This window comes from Berghia stephanieae, chromosome 7 (assembly GCF_034508935.2).
Source record: "Berghia stephanieae isolate SIO BIC M18660-M18661 chromosome 7, UCSD_Bste_1.3, whole genome shotgun sequence".
Taxonomy (NCBI): Eukaryota; Metazoa; Mollusca; class Gastropoda; order Nudibranchia; family Aeolidiidae; genus Berghia; species Berghia stephanieae.
The window spans coordinates 12,938,128-12,957,946 of NC_088366.1; the positions used below are offsets into that span (position 1 = coordinate 12,938,128).

The 19,819-nt window shown below is 35.8% G+C and overlaps 1 protein-coding gene across 1 annotated transcript; it reads left to right on the forward strand.

Annotated features, from left to right (window-relative positions):
* Positions 1 to 13,056: 13,056 nt before the first annotated feature.
* LOC144976148 (solute carrier family 22 member 6-like) lies at positions 13,057 to 19,076 on the forward strand. Its single transcript, XM_078920330.1, has 2 exons — positions 13,057 to 13,205; positions 17,245 to 19,076. The coding sequence occupies exons 1-2, from the start codon at positions 13,196 to 13,198 to the stop codon at positions 18,888 to 18,890; spliced, it is 1,656 nt and encodes a 551-aa protein (XP_078776456.1). The 5' UTR covers positions 13,057 to 13,195; the 3' UTR covers positions 18,891 to 19,076.
* Positions 19,077 to 19,819: the final 743 nt, after the last annotated feature.

Sequence of the window (19,819 nt, forward strand, 5' to 3'; positions counted from 1 at the left end):
CTATCTATGTATCTATCTATCTATCTATCTATCTATCTATCTATCTATCTATCTATCTATCTATCTATCTATCTATCTATCTATCTATCTATCTATCTATCTATCTAACTATCTGTCTGCCTGTCTATTTATCTCTCACTTTCCACACTACGAGACTACACAGGACTGGTGGCTGGAGAACATCTGTTCCACTCGGGTGTGGGGGGTAGAGTAATGGAGACAGAGAATTAGAGAGTAAATCTACGCTTAAAAGCCAAGTACTGGTTAACAGGGTATACGCCATTTGCCTTACCTTGTTCTCCTGTTCTTTGCACGTAAGCGCAGATTTACTCTCTAATTCTTTGAACTGTTTTATCTTTTCTATGGCGTTGAAATGACTTTAAAATGCTAGATGTCCCGTGGCTTATCGCCTTGGCCCGCAATGTAGTTGCCCCAAAAACTATTTAAACCTGTCCAATGCTACTTATTGTAACTGTTACTGTTATAATTTTGATGATTTGATATTAATATATCTTGTTTTTTTTTTTTGTTTTTCTTTTTAAACTTACTAAGTCAATAACATTATCTTTAGACTCAAATCTATGTTATATTTTCCTATGTACCTCTACTAAAGGATAAGAGAATTTTGAGAGCAGAGACATTGGTGGTGGAAGATGAAATATTGTGAAAAGACAAACCAGAAAAATACAAGAAAGAAAGATAAGTCACTCCCCCCTCTTTAGGCGTCCGGTTTGATCTCATGTCGAAGAATTCTAAATTTTTAAGGTGAAATTAAATTTAAGCTTCAATTTAATATACAAAAACAGATGAAATGGATGTTTCGGGTTTGACCTTTATCAACAAAACAGGATGAATGAAACAATACAGACATCCTGTTTTTGTTGATAAAGGGGAAAATCCGAAACGTCCATTTCATCTGTTTTTGTATATTGAATTGAAGCTTACATTCAATTTCACATTGTTATTTATTTCTTCGAGCTTCGAGCAGCACCATTTACATACAATTTTTAAAGGGTGATTTTGACTTATATTTTTCTATCTACATTGTCTACCGCGGAGTCGTGAACAGTGTTTCACATTTTTTGTCGTCCAGTTACACATTACAGCTGTGTGTTTGTTAGTCTTTGCTTTCCGTGTTTACCTTGACCTTTGTAATTCTAATCCCCAATGCATGGCTTACACGATAGTTCATCCGTAGCCGCCTTCGTCAACTCATAGCCTGCCTGACCGTAGCTTTCATTATATACCATTATAGCCTGACATTTCAACCTTAAAACTACGTCTCAATACAAGGCAACGACTGACAAAAGAAAGTGAAAAGTGAGTTTTTAGTATTAGTGGGACTGCGTGGCTCAGCGGTATGGTCTTTGTCTCTTACCCAAAAGGTACAGAGTTTGACTAAGTAGAAAACGGTAGGGCTGCCTGAAGCCGGTGATCGTAAAATACTAACGAAAGAGTGAAAACGGAGAGGCTTCGTATGGGAACAAAACAGACAATGGACGTTTCGGGTACAAACCCTTCGTCAGCACAACAATACACAAATTAACGTGGAAAACAAATATTTGTTTTCCACGTTAATTTGTGTATTGTTGTGCTGACGAAGGGTTTGTATCTGAAACGTCCATTGTCTGTTTTGTTCCCATACGAAGCCTCTCCATTTTCATATATATTTGTTTTCCACGTTAATTTGTGTATTGTGCTGACGAAGGGTTTGTACCCGAAACGTCCATTGTCTGTTTAGTTCCCATACGAAGCCTCTCCATTTTCACTCTTTCGTTCGAGTTTGACTAACCGCCATGCTGTGTGGCGGTGGGCAAGTCACTTCGCCCCAGATCTTTTATTTTTCACTGCCGCTGATTCCTGAATTATTCCTGTCTTTCATTGTAAAATGCCACCAGGATGAATAAAAAAAGTCAAGAGCACTGTCAAGAGTCTTGCTCATGAATAAATAAAAGTCAAGGAAACAATAGATAACCCCACTGGTTGTACAATTGAATATAACAACAACTCACTGCTCGCTTTCTTTTGAGTATCGTCACCTTGTATATTGACGTCTTTTATTGTTGTTTTGTTTTTGGCAGTGTCAGGCTATAACTATAAGGAAGGTAACGAAGCCTATGGTAAATCTCTGCTATATCTCGTACAACCCTTTAAGATCCCAAATCCCACTGCCTGTCTCTCATTCGTGACTCACCGTCTCAAAACCGTGTTAATTCGGGTTTGGTTACATTCTGAAAAATGTTATTTGTGACATGGATCATAATAATACCATCATCCAAGCAGACCTGCCAACTGGAAAATTTAAAAATTCTTAATTTTTAGGAGATAAAATGAGAAATGCTCATGAAGTTCCAAAATTGGATCCAAAATATCGTGAGAAATGCTCATGAAGTTCCTGAATTGGAGCCAAAATATCGTGAGAAATGCTTACGAAGTTCCAACATTGGAGCCAAAATATCGTGAGAAATGCTCATGAAGTTCCTGAATTGGATCCAAAATATCGTGAGAAATGCTCATGAAGTTCCTGAATTGGAGCCAAAATATCGTGAGAAATGCTCATGAAGTTCCTGAATTGGATCCAAAATATCGTGAGAAATGCTCATGAAGTTCCTGAATTGGATCCAAAATATCGTGAGAAATGCTCATGAAGTTCCTGAATTGGAGCCAAAATATCATGAGAAATGCTCACGAAGTTCCAACATTGGAGCCAAAATATCGTGAGAAATGCTCACGAAGTTCCAACATTGGAGCCAAAATATCGTGAGAAATGCTCATGAAGTTCCTGAATTGGATCCAAAATATCGTGAGAAATGCTCATGAAGTTCCTGAATTGGATCCAAAATATCGTGAGAAATGCTCATGAAGTTCCTGAATTGGATCCAAAATATCGTGAGAAATGCTCACGAAGTTCCAACATTGGATCCAAAATATCGTGAGAAATGCTCATGAAGTTCCAAAATTGGATCCAAAATATCGTGAGAAATGCTCATGAAGTTCCAAAATTGGATCCAAAATATCGTGAGAAATGCTCATGAAGTTCCAAAATTGGATCCAAAATATCGTGAGAAATGCTCACGAAGTTCCAACATTGGATCCAAAATATCGTGAGAAATGCTCATGAAGTTCCAAAATTGGAGCCAAAATATCGTGAGAAATGCTCATGAAGTTCCAACATTGGAGCCAAAATATCGTGAGAAATGCTCATGAAGTTCCAAAATTGGAGCCAAAATATCGCAAGTCTACGAAATTTTCCTACTACGTAGTTGGCTAGTCTGCTCTTGTACTATTAATTTATTACTCTGACATAATTCACTTAACAGGCGTTGCTTGCTTGATGCTGTTTGAACCAGTCATCGTTATCTTCCCTTTTGGCCTAACTTAATGTGTCATAATTTATTCTCGCATTAGATAGTTGTGAACTTAATGGATATTATAATATATAGTGTGGCATTGCCGTCCTTGCTGTGTTGACGAAAACCATTATAAATAGATTACGAGTAGCTATTAGGAAGAACTTATGACAGGGAAGACATTTTCAAAGAACATTATCACAATTTTAAAATAATATTAGTGGTCGGACCAAAGATGTTTACATAATTTTTTATTCCCGTCACAGTTGTAAAAGACATATTATATTATGGATCGATGGAATATATATTTTACAGCTTAAAGGAAATTTGTTAAAATCTCATTATTATAATTATTATTATTATTATTATATTATTATTATTATTATTATTATTATTATTATTATTATTATTATTATATTATTATTATTATTATTATTATTATTATTATTATTATTATTATAATTATTATTATTATTATTATTATTATTATTATTATTATTATAATATAATAATATAATTATTATTATTATTATTATTATTATTATTATTATTATTATTATTATTATTATATTATTATTATATCATTATTATCATTATCTCTCATCTCTATATTATTATTATTATTATTATTATTATTATTATTATTATTATTATTATTATTATTATTATTATTATTATTATTATTATTATTAGTACTGTTTTATGAGAACTTTGGCTTGACATTGAAGCTTGCTATTTTGAAATTAAATCAAATTAAAATTAGAAATAGAATAAATAAATATTCGGATGATGATTTGTTACGTTTCGGATGAGTCACCGTGTTAGGGGTGGATGGGATCGGATCGGTGTCCACCATTCTGTTGTTGTTGTTGCCATGGTTACATAATGTTCCACCTACATTAGTTGTTGTCATGTGAATTGGTCATTGGATAATCAAAACAAAAATTGAATCAAGATATTTTAGTTACTTGAGCAAATATGGAAATACATGATTTGAAACAAAAAACTATGACTTATGGAGTTGTTTTATTTTTCTCTTGGTGTACCCTCGATGTCATCATCATCATCATCATCATCATCATCATCATCATCATCATCATCATCATCATCATCATCATCATCATCATCATCATCATCATCATCACCGTCATCATCATCATCATCATCATCATCATCATCATCATCATCATCATCATCATCATCATCATCATCAACATCATCGTCATCAACATCATCAATATTGTCATCATTCTCTTAGGCGAGGGAATGTCGTCCTCTTGGACCTAAATCGGCTCACACCCTTGCCATGTCATTTTCTTGATGGGTTCCTAGCCTCTTAGTGGGCCAGGTGGCACTTACTGTGTCTTCTATCCCCCTATATCTGTTTTCCAACATGCTCTCTGTCTTTGTCTTTGAATGGGATTTCTTAGTTTTGTCCTGGCCCTGGCTGGGAGGGAAACTGTCGAATGTATAGTTATAGTTTTGGGAGATTATTTTTTTCCTTGTAAATCATATCTCTGATACGCACTTTGTTATGTTTTATTTTTTAAAAAAATTAGCTGGGTAGGCTGGGTGGGGTTCCCTACCTCCACAGTGGGCAGGGAGGTACTTACCGTGTCTTCTATCCCCTTATATCTGTTTTCCAACTTGCTTTCTGTTTTTGTCTTGGTGTGAGATTGCTCGGTTTTGTCCCGACCCTGGCCGGAGTCCTTGACTGGGAGGGAAACAGTCAAATGCATAGTTATTGTTTTGGGAGATGATATTTTTTTCCTTGTAAATCATCTCTTTGTTATGTGTTATTATATTTGTTATTTTTAATGTATAATGCAAGCATTTGAGTGTATTCCTCTTTGTTGGATTTTGTGCTTGTGTCTGGATGAGACTTATAGGTGATCTCAAACTAAGTGCATTGGTGGTATGCTCTTGGAATCTACATCTGATCCCTATTTGTTCCCAGTTCCCCTATATCTTACTATTTCTTGGGTGCTTTGATTGTAATTCTAGAACTTTTTACTATCCCATTTTTTTCCTTTTTACTGGCGCTGATATGACCTTAATGTGTTGCAAGCGCCGTAAAACCCTTAAAAATAAAAAAACAATAGCTGGGTAGGGATCCTGACCTCCCATAGCGGACAGGGGGTTCTATACTGTGTCTATACCCCTATGTCTGTTTTCCGACATGCTTTCTGTCTTTGTCTTGAATGAGATTACTTGGTTTTGTCCTGGCCCTGGCCGGAGTCCTGGCTGGGAGGGAAACAGTCGAATGCATAGTTATTGTTTTGAGAGATGCTATTTTTTCCCTTGTAAATCATCTCTCTATTATGTATTATTATATTTATTTTTAATGTATAATGTAAGCATCTGTGTGTATTCCTCTTTGTTGGATTTTGTGCTTGTGTCCTGATGAGACTTATAAGTGATCTCAAACTAAGTACATTGATGGTATGCTCTTGGAATCTACATCTGATCCCTATTTCTTCCCATTCCCCTTTGTCTTACTTTCTCTTGGGTGCTTTAATTGTAATTCTAGAACTTTTGACTATCCCATTTTCTTCCTTTTTACTGGCGCTGATATGACCTAAATGCAAGCGCCGTAAAACCCTTAAAAACAATCAAACAAACAAAATTTTTAGTGTATTCCTCTTAGTTGGGACCTGTACTTGTGTCTGGATGAGACTTTCAGGTGATATCAAACTAAGTACAATGATAGTATTCTCTAAAAATCTACATCTGTTTCCTTTTTGTACCATTCCCCTTTGTCTTACCTTTTCTTGTGTGTTTTTGGTTGTAAATCTAGAATTTTTTTTACTATCCCAATATTTTCCTTTTTACTGGCGCTGATAAGGCCTTAATGTGTTGCATGCTCCGTAAAACCCTTAAAAACAAACAAATTTGCTTTGTGTCTACTCGAGGGAAAGAGTCAGGATAATATTTTTTGTGAGAGAGCGTCTTTTCCCCTTGAAAACTAGCCTTGTTCATCTCGCGATTATTACCTTTGTAAGCATATGGCAATACCTGGCGGAGGTCCTTTGCCTGTTGATGGATGGGACGGTTGGACTGAACACACGGAAAAATCGTTGCAGAATTTATCATGGTAGTCGATACATTTACTGGCTGAGATCCTTAGCTGAGAGGGAGGCAGTGAAATGCAAGTTCCCCCCACCCTTTTTTTAATTAAAAAAAAGAATGTTTTTTTCCTTTGTAAATCATCTCTCTGCTATTATAGATTACAGTTATTAATTTGTAAACGCAAGTGTGTATCATTCATAGGGGGATCCTTTGCTTATGCTGGATGACTTTTAGATGCTATCAAAATAAGCCAATTGATAGCATTGGCTTAGGATTCTCTGTTCCCTATTATTTAACTCGCTGATCAGTGAGAATAAACGGATACAGATTAACGAGGCACTGATAATTCCGATATTGACATATTATAATTGTGGAACCTAGGGTCTCACAAAAAAGTAGTAGTAGTAATAGAAGTAGTAGTAGTAGTAGTAGTAGTAGTAGTAGTAGTAGTAGTAGTAGTAGTAGTAGTAGTAGTAGTAGTAGTAGTAGTAGTAGTAGTAGTAGTAGTAGTAGTAGTAGTAGTAGTAGTAGTAGTAGGCCTCGCAATCTGAATGACGTTTGCTGAGAATTGTGTGATTCCGTCACAGATTTTAAAAAACCTCGATGAAAATAGCTGCTCTCTCCATCCAGGTTGTTATTTTTTTCCATTGGTCACGGTCCTGGGCCAGAGTTTTGAGGCTGTCAAGATCTTGTGACTTTAATACGGAGGGCACTGCAGTTTTGCTTGGATTCATCTGAATTTAGAAATTTCTGATATGTAGAGAGATCCTGGTTCAGGGTATTTACTATTGATGTTGGTGGTCTTCCTAAACATTTGTTGCCATTAAAGAAATATTCTATCATTGTAGTTTTGCCTGGGATGTTATCTTCTCGACGTCAGATGTGACCAAATAGCCCCCATCGCTTTATTATCGTACTCATGCGCTGGACCCTGGTTCTATCATAGAGATCAGTACTTGCAATTGTCTCTGGCCAATAGATTCCGATTACGCGACGCAGTTGTTTTCGGTGGTATGAATCGAGACTTTCTAAGTTCTTTTTATTTGTGAGATCCCAGGTTCCACAATTATATGTCAATATCGGAATAATCAGTGCCTCGTAAATCTGTATCCGTTTATTCTCACTGATCAGTGAGTTAAATGGGGACCAGAGAATCATCTGTCGCATTGTTTAAGAAGATGGCAGCAGTTGATACTTAGTCCAAGCATTCAGAAACAATATAAGACATTACAATACTTGCCTCTAAAATGAGCTCTTTTGGTGCCGCTAATATCATTCAGATGAGAATTACATACTAATATTCAAAGTACAGGGACAGGTTTATTATTTATTTTGATTCTGTCTTTTGCCTGCTGTTAACAATGAGCCGCACTTTTTACAAATATATTTCACTGGAAATAACCGAGAAGACATCCAGCAAAGACTTAGTATTGCCCCGAGTGTTAAATAGACATTCAAGGAAAGACTGCAACAAAATGCTGCTTGCCAATAATATATATACTCGACATTTCAAAAGATGACTTGACAAGTAAAACTAGAGGTGCCTAAATGAGTCAATAAAATGGAGAAAAAGATAAAGGAGTAAATGTGACTCATATATAAGGGAACATGACAAAACAAAACAAACGACGTTTCGGTCTTTCTCTGCACTTCACAACAGAGCTGCTAATACTCTTGATAACCAAGTGGGTGTTCATGCTGACAAAACACCTGCTGAAGAACAACCAGGTCAAGACAGTGCTCCTGCTCAACTTGAGATTGCCATTTAAACGGTAGGCGGTAACCACGGTAATCAGGATATCGTGTTATAAAATACTCTTCAACAATCGAAACGTCACTTCCTTCCTAATGACGCATGGTAACTTAATAACACTGACTCTAAACTATCGGAACAATGGCGGACGCCCGTATGAAATATTTCTCCGGCGAGCATAAAAGCGTATCCAGAGGAAAAAAAACCCCATAAATGTGATCATGTTTGGACTTTTACATATTCTGATCACATGGCATATGACAGGTTCTAGCCCGCATGAAGAATAAAAAGTAATGATTTTCTTTGTTTAGAACCAAGATGGCCGCCGTTGCCGGGCGGCGTGACATCAGACTACTGAATCCAATTGAGAGATGACTCTTGCCAACGCATAATAATATGTGCAACCCAATGATCCAGTGATTCACTACAAAAACCGTTTGTTTTTACAAGGCGAGGATTGCTATGATTTTCAGCTTTACCATATAAACCCTAAAACAAGGAACCCCGTGAACACGATAATCTACGCCTCCGAATTTTTATCACATCGTCTAATGCAACGCAATAATTCGTTTGATACTATGTCATGCTGTAATTATTTCAAATTGTCGTCGACTTATAGATAGAACGAATTGATGTCACTCGAGTCTTATTTGACATCCACGTTTATGAGTAATTCTCATTAAACTGTATTATACCCAGAGTTTTGTGTGTTGGTCCGTTATACTTCCGGATTGCAATGATGTGAATTTCTTAGCCAAGCGCATACTATCTATACGAAAAACTTGAAACCGAAAGATTGCTATTTATACGTTGAAACCAGACTAAATTGCGTGTGGAGAGATACATGATCCATTTAACGGACGCTTAGGATCGTGATGGGAATTCTGGAAACGCTCGATCGCTTGACCATTCTACCCTCCAATTTTACTGGTGGACCCAGGTATATTATGCATGAACGGGAACAGGATGCAAAGACCTATGTTTGGCAATACGGCCGAATAGACCTGTTTTCACACTCAGTCTCTCATGGAATGAAATTTAAAAAAAAAAAAGAGCTGATGCCTGGACAGGACGGACACCCTTGGCATTGACATGACGTCATTGCTAGAGAGTTCCGTTTAAAATTGAGAGAATAAAAAAAAAGTATAATAGAAATCAATGGTGTGAAAATATATTGTTGTAAAATTCAAAAGTCAAAGTACAATGATAATTGGTTTCAACAGTCATGACGTCACTTCCCTCTTAATGACGCATAGTAACTTAGTAACTGGGTCTAAACTATCGGAACAATGGCGGACGCTCTTATGAAATATTTCTCCGACGAGCATAAAAGTGTATGCTGAGTAGAAAAACATTATAAATATGATCCTGTTTTGACTTTTATACATTTTGATCACATGACATATGTACATTTATAGCCAGCATGAAGAATAAAAAGTACCATTTTTTTTGTTTACAACCACGCTGCTCGTCGTTGCTTGGCGACGTGACATCAGAATATTGAATCTAATTATGAACGATGGATGACACGACAAGCCTGGAAATAAATACGGCAAACAGTAACGAGATTTGATGGAAACAGTCATTCAGTTGTAGACTAACGACTAATGGGTCTGCCCATAGCCATCGTTAACTTATAGCCTGACACAAGAACCAACAAGGACTTATAGTTTGCAAATGGATCAGTATCGACTCCGGAGTAAATCAAGTTTTTTTTCTGTCCTCGTTCCCTTTGTCCACTGGGTAGCTAAATCTGTTACATAATGAGGAAAGCACCTAAGGGTTTTAGTCTGCTCAGCGCTACAGAAAAAGGATAAACTCATTCTCTTCTGAAGAACTACTCAGCTGAACATTATAGAGAGAAGAAAGTGGACGTCACTCAGGTCTGTTACTGTTTTTTGCCATCCGGCTTCAAAAAGGACAAAATACAAAAAAAAACCCCCAAAAAACAACGAAAAACCCCCCAAAAAACCGGAACGTTTCGGGCTAAAAAAACCCCCCATGATTTTTGTTGTTGGCTGAAGAAGGGATTTGATCCTGAAACGTTCGTGTTTGGTATTTCAGTTCTTTTTTTTTTTTGAAGCTGTTATATTCATTTTTAGTTATTACTTTTTGTGGAAAAGTTGGAGACGTTTCTTTTTCCGCATACTCCCCATATGTCTTCCACTGCTAAAATAGACAGATTGCGCATCAGGGCGCTAACGGGGCCGATTAGAGATAGACGACGATTGGGATTGTTTGGAAGCTTTAACCCTTTGCCCACTAGTCATTATGACATCCGAAATGCTATCGCTTTATACATCTACGCCAGAACAGAAATAGAGGGTGGAGCCTACCATGATATAACATTTTATGGAGCCCTAATTTCGTCATATCAGTTCTGTCCACTGACAGGTGGGTGGATATCGCTTTCCAGAACTTGTGTCCTTATATGAAATTCTGAGTTTTTGACCAATCAACGATTGCTCTTTTGATAGCTCGCTTGTCAAAATGAGTCAGCTCAACCCTTGATTTATGTACAGGCATCACAGGCGGTATATGTTGTGTAACTTCAAAGACCACGATTGACCGAAAGCGATGAATGGAAGCCCTACTGTGGCGTGGAGAACGAGGTCTTGTATGTATAGTTACGTCATATCTCAACGCTCGTGAATCTTAGTACGGCTGGACTCACAATCAAAACACGAAATATGTGTTTTAAACTCTTGAATCAATCGAGTTACATCAGTGCGTTCGTCTCATTGAGAAATGAAAAACGATATATAAATCAAGAACATCGACCGGAAAACAAGGAAATTATCATAAAATTATAAAATTTGAGAAAGCTGTTTTCAAAATCAAATCTATTACAAAAAAGGTTATTTCTAGACCGATTTTTATAAGACAAAGATAATTTTTCTCCACTTTTCAAGCTGATTCCAACAATGACGTTTTCAAATTTATCGCGATAAGATTATTTGTCATTATTTTTTAAAATACCCAATTGACTGCTCAGGAAATGAATACGTAATCCTTGGCGGCTAGCGAGTAGGTGTTAAATTTTGCTTACCCTTCCCACGTAGACGCACACACACACACACACACACACACACACACACACACACAGCCTTATCGTCGTCTAGCATCCTATCGTTCGGCTCGACGATTAAAAGGGGTTCGTATCGTCGCTAAAATAATTACAAAATACATATATTTAAAATATATTTATAGTAATGTGAATTAAATATTTTAATGCTCTAATATATCAAGAATGATCATTATTATGATTTATTACGGTGTGAATTGAATTAGACCTTTAAAACTGAAGTTTAATCTGACACCCTACTCGCCGTTATCATTCGAGTCTAAGTTGTAATAAGGCAACTTTGGCCAGAAGTGAAAGACATACATTGTGTGTTCAGTCTGTGTGTGTGTGTGTGTGTGTGTGTGTGTGTGTGCGTCTGCGTGGGAAAGGGTAAGCAAAATTTAACACCTACTCGCTAGCCGCCAAGGATTACGTATTCATTTCCTGAGCAGTCAATTGGGTATTTAAAAAAATAATGACAAATAATCTTATCGCGATAAATTTGAAAACCTCATTGTTGGAATCAGCTTGAAAAGTGGAGAAAAATTGTCTTTGTCTCATAAAAATCGGTCTAGAAATAACCTTTTTTGTAACATATTTGATTTTGAAAATAGCTTTCACAAATTTTATAATTTTATGATAATTTCCTTATTTTCCGGTCGATGTTCTTGATTTATATATCGTTTTTCATTTCTCAATGAGACGAACGCACTGATGTAACTCGATTGATTCAAGAGTTTAAAACACAGATTTCGAGTTTTGATTGTGAGTCCAGCCGTACTAAGAATTCACCAGCGTTGAGATATGACGTAACTATACATACAAGACCTCGTTCTCCACGCCACAGTAGGGCTTCCATTCATCGCTTTCGGTCAACCGTGGTCTTTGAAGTTACACAACATATACCGCCTGTGATGCCTTTACATAAATCAAGGGCTGAGCTGACTCATGTTGACAAGCGAGCTATCAAAAGAGCAATCCGTTGATTGGTCAAAAACTCAGGATTTCATATAAGGACATAAGTTCTTGAAAGCGATATCCACCCACCTGTCAGTGGACAGAACTGATATGATGAAATTAGGGCTCCATAAAATGTTATATCATGGTAGGCTCCACCCTCTATTTCTATTCTGGCGTAGATGTAGACGGCGATAGCATTTCGGATGTCATAATGACTATTGGGCAAAGGGTTAAAGCTTCCAAACAATCCCAATCGTCGTCTATCTCTAACGGGACCCGTTGGCGCCCTGTCGCGCAAACTCAGTAATGCCAGTGCCTCAGTAACGCATCCTGGTTCGTGCGAGTAATCGTTGGTGAAAAAACTCGAACCTGCCCCTTGAGCATTTTCTTGATGTGGCCTTGCATTAGTCTCTCTCTCTGTCTCTCTCTCTCTCTCTCTCTCTCTCTCTCTCTCTCATATATATATATATATATATATATATATATATATATATATATATATATATATATATGGCTGATGTTTCAAGTATAATTATGATCAACTTCTACAATATTGCTTCGAGCATTAACTCACATCAGGAAGTCATATATATATATATATATATATATATATATATATATATATATATATATATATATATATATATATATATATCCCTCTTGCATATCTAAATGCATAAACACATATGCCACGCAATACAATCTATATATTAATCCATTCTACTGTTATACTTATCTATTTTACTCCTCTCTTTAATGTGATAAGCACAGTTGCTATTGTTGTAGGTTTTGATGCTGACTGACAGAGAACAATAAACAATGTCACTCGTAAATGAACAACAAAACAGCATAGGGGCATAACTCGATACAAAATAGGACTAGATATATTCGCCTGTATTGTTTGTTTGGTTATAAAAGTGGAATACTTACACATCGATTTCACATTGTAGAAATACTATTACTATTACTACCACTCTGTGATTTGCTGTGTCTGTCAAAATGCTATCAGGTAATGTGTTTGTGTGTGTGAATTTCTGCGATATAAAAATCTGGAAAAGTGTGTTTATAACAATATGAAACTTAAAGCGTAAAGAAGAATGAATGGTAAGATCACACCAAAGAAAAAAAAAACAACAAAAAACAAAAAAACAAAAACAAAACAAACCAACCAAACAAAACAAAACTCCCTACAAAAACAAACAAACAAACAAAAGCAAAACAAAAAAAAAAAACAAAATTAACACGCCTTACGTCTGGCTGAGGTTTGATCCTAAGTCAGGGCTGGCTGTGGCCAGCATCATAACATCTCTACCCTACTCTGGAAACATCCATATTTTAATATTTTGCCAGAGTCCTTCAAATATCGATCGATTTAAATGACCCTCATTTTGGCAAAAAACTCTCAAACCTGCGACTTCGATCCTCGTAAAGCGCTTTGAGCACGTTTAGTGGATATTGCGCTTTATAAAAGTTCATTTTTTTGTTATTGTTTTTAGACAATCATATTTATGATTAGTACTTAATAAATTCTATCATTCAGGCTATAAACATATACCGTTTTGTATTTTTGTACGTTATATCCGGCTGGTGGATTGTTGTAAGAATTTTACTTAAACACATAGCATCAATGACTGAGATTTTTTATTGAAACAACATTCTACCTATTCCCCTTGCAATGACTGATCTATTCCGCAAAGCATGTCATATTGGACAAACTTTCTATTTCATACAGTAAAAAAATTGAGCTTTTATATAGAGCAATATCCACTAAACGTGCTCAAAGCGCTTTACAAGGGGTCCCTGACCAACGGCAATGTGGCGTAGTTGCACACATATGTAATGGCTTATGATCGTATAGTGCCTTTATGATAGATGGTAATGATATTCCTTTGCATTGTGTTGTAGATGTTAGTAATGACTAAAGAGTTCAATGGCCGATGATTATAATTGAATGTACAACATCAAGACATTCAAATCAAAGTCCAGATTCAAATCCAAATCAAATAGCATGGTCGTAATTCAATCAGTTTCATACATTTCAAATCCGTAAAATAAATCCAAATGTTAATTTATTTTGCCTATGTAACCATTTTCAATATACGTGGAATATTTCTAAGTCCGTAAAATATAGATACTTAGTAGGATGTTATCTTCCAGTATTATGCAAAATGCAACCCAAAGTAAAGTAGAATCAGAATAGAAAAGTAGAATCCGGAATAGAGTGTAGAATAGAATCCCGGTTTGATCAGAAACACTCTATTTTATGCCCTATTGTAAACTGTTCCCACAATTCCTTCAAACCACTCCTACTGATTTTGACAGTTCCATGTCCCCTTTTAAGCCCAAATAATCAAAGGTCGTACGCCCAAATAATCCGTACGCCCAAATACTTCGTATGCCCAAATACTACTGTACGCCCAAATAATAAATACCAACTATAATTTGATGCTTCTATCCCCAAATACCAAGTAACACCGATCAAAGAAAGGAATTTTCTAGTATTCAATATAATGACCAAGTTTAACTGATATACAAGCACCGTGAACTCATTAAACCCACTTGATGTAAACGAACTCTCTTACATAAAACCCTTTCTTAGAATTTAAATTGACTTTAAAACAATTTCAATTCAAAAAAAAAAAAAAAATAACAGTAACGTCCAATTGAAATTACATAGTAAAATGTAAGAAACAGTTTATCAAAAATGACAACTCTTATACCAATTAAATGTTTTTAAAGTTTAAACTTGAAATTCACGTCACGGAAATTTATATATATATATATATATATATATATATATATATATATATATATATATATATATATATATATATATATGTATATATATATATATATATATATATATATATATATATATATATATATATATATATGTATATCGATTATACTTTTTAAAGTATTACAACATTGACAAATTCACAAACACCAAGGTTGATTACAACATTTATGTATATATATATCGATTATACTTTTTAAAGTATTACAACATTGACAAATTCACAAACACCAAGGTTGATTACAACATTTATGTATATATATCGATTATACTTTTTAAAGTATTACAACATTGACAAATTCACAAACACCAAGGTTGATTACAACATTTATGTATATATATCGATTATACTTTTAAAGTATTACAACATCGACAAATTCACAAACACCAAGGTTGATTACAACATTTATGTATATATATCGATTATACTTTTAAAGTATAGAGCAGTAAAGTTAGGTGCCCCAAACGTAAACAAATGTCGAGAAGCACGTGGCAAACCACATGTTCCTGTCTTGACAGCTCACGTTCCAATGTAAATAATAGAAAAAAATAACCTTTAAAATTTGGCTGTTAGGTGGCAAAAGAAACACATATTCATAAATACTCGATCATGCATCAAATAATGTCTAGATATGGATATTTTATGGAACAAAAGGTAAAATTTTCTAAAATTTATCAAAAGTTACAGTCTATCTATTTTTAGACCAGAGCAAATTATTGCGCTGGTGTGAACAAAACGAGAATTATTCGGAGCCTGATTTTCATAATAATTTAGCCTTATATTATTATTTCTGCAACTGTTAGATTTTATGTAAACATATTTTCAATACTGAAAGTGTATTGCCTACAACTCAAACTACAAAATTGGGAGACCTATATTGTGCGTAAATTATTCCGGTCCCTAACGGAAATCACTAGCAACTTGTTTTTGTTTACGTTTGGGGCACCTAACTTTACTGCTCTATTACAACATTGACAAGTTCACAAACACCAAGGTTGATTACAACATTTATGTATATATATCGATTATACTTTTAAGTATTACAACATTGACAAATTCACAAACACCAAGGTTGATTACAACATTTATGTATATATGTCGATTATACTTTTAAAGTAAGATATCAATTAATTATAAGTGATTTTTAAAAAAATGATCTTTTCACCTTAAATTCCATCTTCATTGCAATAAAATGTGATTACAGAGCCTTTTCCAAGTACTCAACCATATCCAACTCAAACTCAAAGCAAAACTCGAACCTTGGACCATCTGCTCCGAAGGCGAGTGTCATTACCCTTGTAAAGCGCTTTGAGCACGTTTAAAAGGATGTTGCACTATATAAATCCTCACGTTTTTTTTTCATATCATGTCATCCATTCCCCATTGATTTAGCAGTTTCAATTTTAACGCATTCTCTAAGCTTAAACCAGTGTAGCTTTAACTAGTTTCACAATCTGACTTTTAGTTAATTAAAAAAAAATACAGGATTTGTTTTTGTCTAGATATTGCCTTCTATCTTTTCGCCAATCACTTGGCATTTCCTTGAGATATATTTTGAAAAAAATGCTATTTATCTTTGCTCCATGTCACAAATAGGATATTTTGTATACGAATTCAAATTCATTGACCTTTCACAGATAAGATTCCATTTTACTGAAACTTAATATGTATTTGTCTTACCGTTTTCTCACTCAAAGACTACGACAAGAACAATGTGACTCGGGTTTTCAACGGAGCATTAGTCGTATCACAAGCATTGGTCTCTTTGTGTAAACTGTCAGATTTAATGTTAAAAGCATGACAATAAATGACGGAAGACATCGTTTAATTTATATTTATGATAGTCAAATAATTAATGACACAATTCTAGGGTAACATTTCAGATTTTAAATAATAAAACTTATTTTTTTAACATTTAGTTTCGGTTTTAGAGGGAAAGTAAATTATTGAAATAAAACAAACATTTTAAAGGAATTAAGAAAAACAAAAGACAAAACAAAACTAAAACCCCAACTGAATTATAAAATAAATATCCACTTTTGATTGTCACACGTAAATTTGAACAAATCGCATGTTTTGTCATTATGTCATTTTGACCTCAGATCTTGCTAGCGGAGAAAACAATGCATAATTATTAGGAGTTTCCCCACTGATATATTTAACAGTTTTCCTGTTACATCAGTAATCAGGATGCTGCCCTACGTACATTAACATTTCTGTAACGTTATTTTCTTTCGTACATCAATCCAGGAGTTGAGAACACCGACGCCCTGATACGCCACGTGGGTGGATGTAACCGTTTTCAATGGGTTTTGACAACATTCGCCTTTCTGACGTACATGGCGTCTTCTTTCACCATGATTTTCATGTCGTTTGGAATGTACAACCCTGGATGGAGATGCCAGGAAAATACAACCAGCACAAGGAATTCTACTCTCACTATTCACAACACAGTCCAAAGGACCAAGTCTTTTTTTGATAATAACGTCACTATTTTAGTTGAAAATACAGGTAAGAACCCACGATTCAATAATGGTTTCTCTGAGACTTGTGTTGGCTTCCAAGAGTGTGATGATGTCCAATTCCGTCAAGAAGAATCTACCGTTGTTACAGAATGGGGTCTCATCTGTGAAGGAGCATGGAAGGTGTCCACAATAACTTCAACCCAAATGGCAGGGATGACTGTTGGGTATTTCATCAGCGGATACTTGGGAGATGCATTTGGAAGAAAATTAACAATGGGCATAAACTTGTTCGCTCAAGGAATCCTTACCATTGTTTCTGTTGTTTCGGTTTCTTGGGAAATGTTTGCCGTACTCAAATTTTTTATTGGTATTACTTGCGGCGTTATTCAATGTGTATCAGTTGTGTACGCGACAGAATTTGTGACGCCAAAGTGGAGAGTCATCATCAGCAGTTTACCTATGTGGGCTTTGGGATGCGCTGTGTTTAGTTTGTGTGCGATTGCGCTCAAAGATTGGAGATATATTCACATTGTAGACGCGGTCTTCACTATTTTGTTATTGATTCCAGCATATATTTTCCCCGAAAGTCTTCGGTGGCTTATAATAAACAAAAAAGAAAAGAAAGCAGATCGAGCGGTAGAACAAATGGTGAAGTTAAATAAGACGGGCATTTCTGGAGATTTGAATTTAATGGGTCTTGCTAATCAAGGGGGCTCACAAAAAATTAAATCTACAACTATTTACTCAGTTATCCGACTCTTCGAGAAAGGTACGATAATAAACACTTTAACCTTAAGTCTCATGCTTTTTGAGATAAATCTTTTGTATTTTTCAAGCTCTTTTGGTGTGACCTTATTACCTGGAAATTTGTACTTCAATAATTTAATCCTTTACCTCACCGAACTTCCAGCAAGTTTCATTTCATTTTTTGCACCAAACGTGTTCGGTCGGAGACCTACAGGGTTTGTTTTCACTTTGTTTCAAGGCGTGTTTTTAGCGGTCTTTTTGGTCCTTGATGTCTTCAGCAATGGAGTTGTCAGGGATACGGGCATGTTGATTTCTATCATAGTAGCAAGAAATTTCTGCTGCGCGAACTGGTTCGTGTCCATCACGTGTGCAGGTGAGTTATTTCCCACAACAATTCGAGCGACGGCAATGGGATGGATGATGTTCGTGTCTGGAGTCGCTGGTGCGATATCTCCATATTTGGTAATCAACAGTGATATTATGCGTATCTCATACCTGGTTATTGTGGTCCTTAGTCTGGGCAGTTGTTTCATGTTCTTTTTAATACCAGAAACCTTGGGAAAAGACTTACGAGACGACACGACGAGCTGTGCTGTAGATATAAGCGGAACCCAAGCGACCTTGACCGCAACACATTCTGATGACACTGATTGTGATAGTGAACCAATGGTCACAAAAATATGATACCTTTCTCTCTTGAGATACATTTGTACTGGTTTGCATTGTAATACAAACATATTGATGCCACAGCACTCAACCTTTACTCAAAAGTGTAGTCCCAGACAATGGACAGATGACGTAACCTTAAATCCAACGGCACAATCGTAGTGATGCTATGTATTATCATTACTCCAGTGTATCCATAGAAGGGGGTGGTGTAGTAATAGATGGGGGGGGGGGAGGGGGGGGGGTCACACGGGCTAAACCTCAATAGAAGTGGGGTGAGGATCGGAATAAATGGGGGGAAGGTGGAGGGGGGGGGGGCATGTGCATTTTGGGATTTTTTCTAATTCCGTCGATTCTGACAGCGGCATGCGTATATTACTATTTTATTTCGATTGAACTTTTACGCCCTATTTTTGAGAGGGGGGAGGGGGTCTTCTTTTTTCTTCTCCCCTTTTGTTTGTGCAGTTTTCCCTTTTAATGAATTTTCAATGGCCCTATTCGTTAACTAAAATTTAATAGGAAGGGAGAGGGGTGGAAATGGGCTGGGGGGGGGGGGTTTAGCAGGTAAAAAATTCTGAAAAAAATAGATGGGGGGGGGGGGGGGGGGGGCTTCTATTTGATACAGTCGAGTAACTCAATTTCTTTCTTGTTTAGTCTGGCACTGTTTGATATACACTTTTTCAGGCCTTAGCATTAGCAAAGAAAGCTTAACTCTCTCCTTACCAGCTATTTTTATAATTTTCCCCGAAAATTGACACCCACCCAGCACAAAAATAGAATTTTCTTACTCAAACAAAAAAGTAACAAGTAAGCTCTACAATACAGTGTTTAGCATTTATAGCTGTAATCAAAGCATTTTTTAAATTTTGTGGTGTACAAGAGACATCAGAATGAGAAAATCGTCGGTTTCATCGTAACGAATGTGACGATTTTCCTATAGGTGGTAA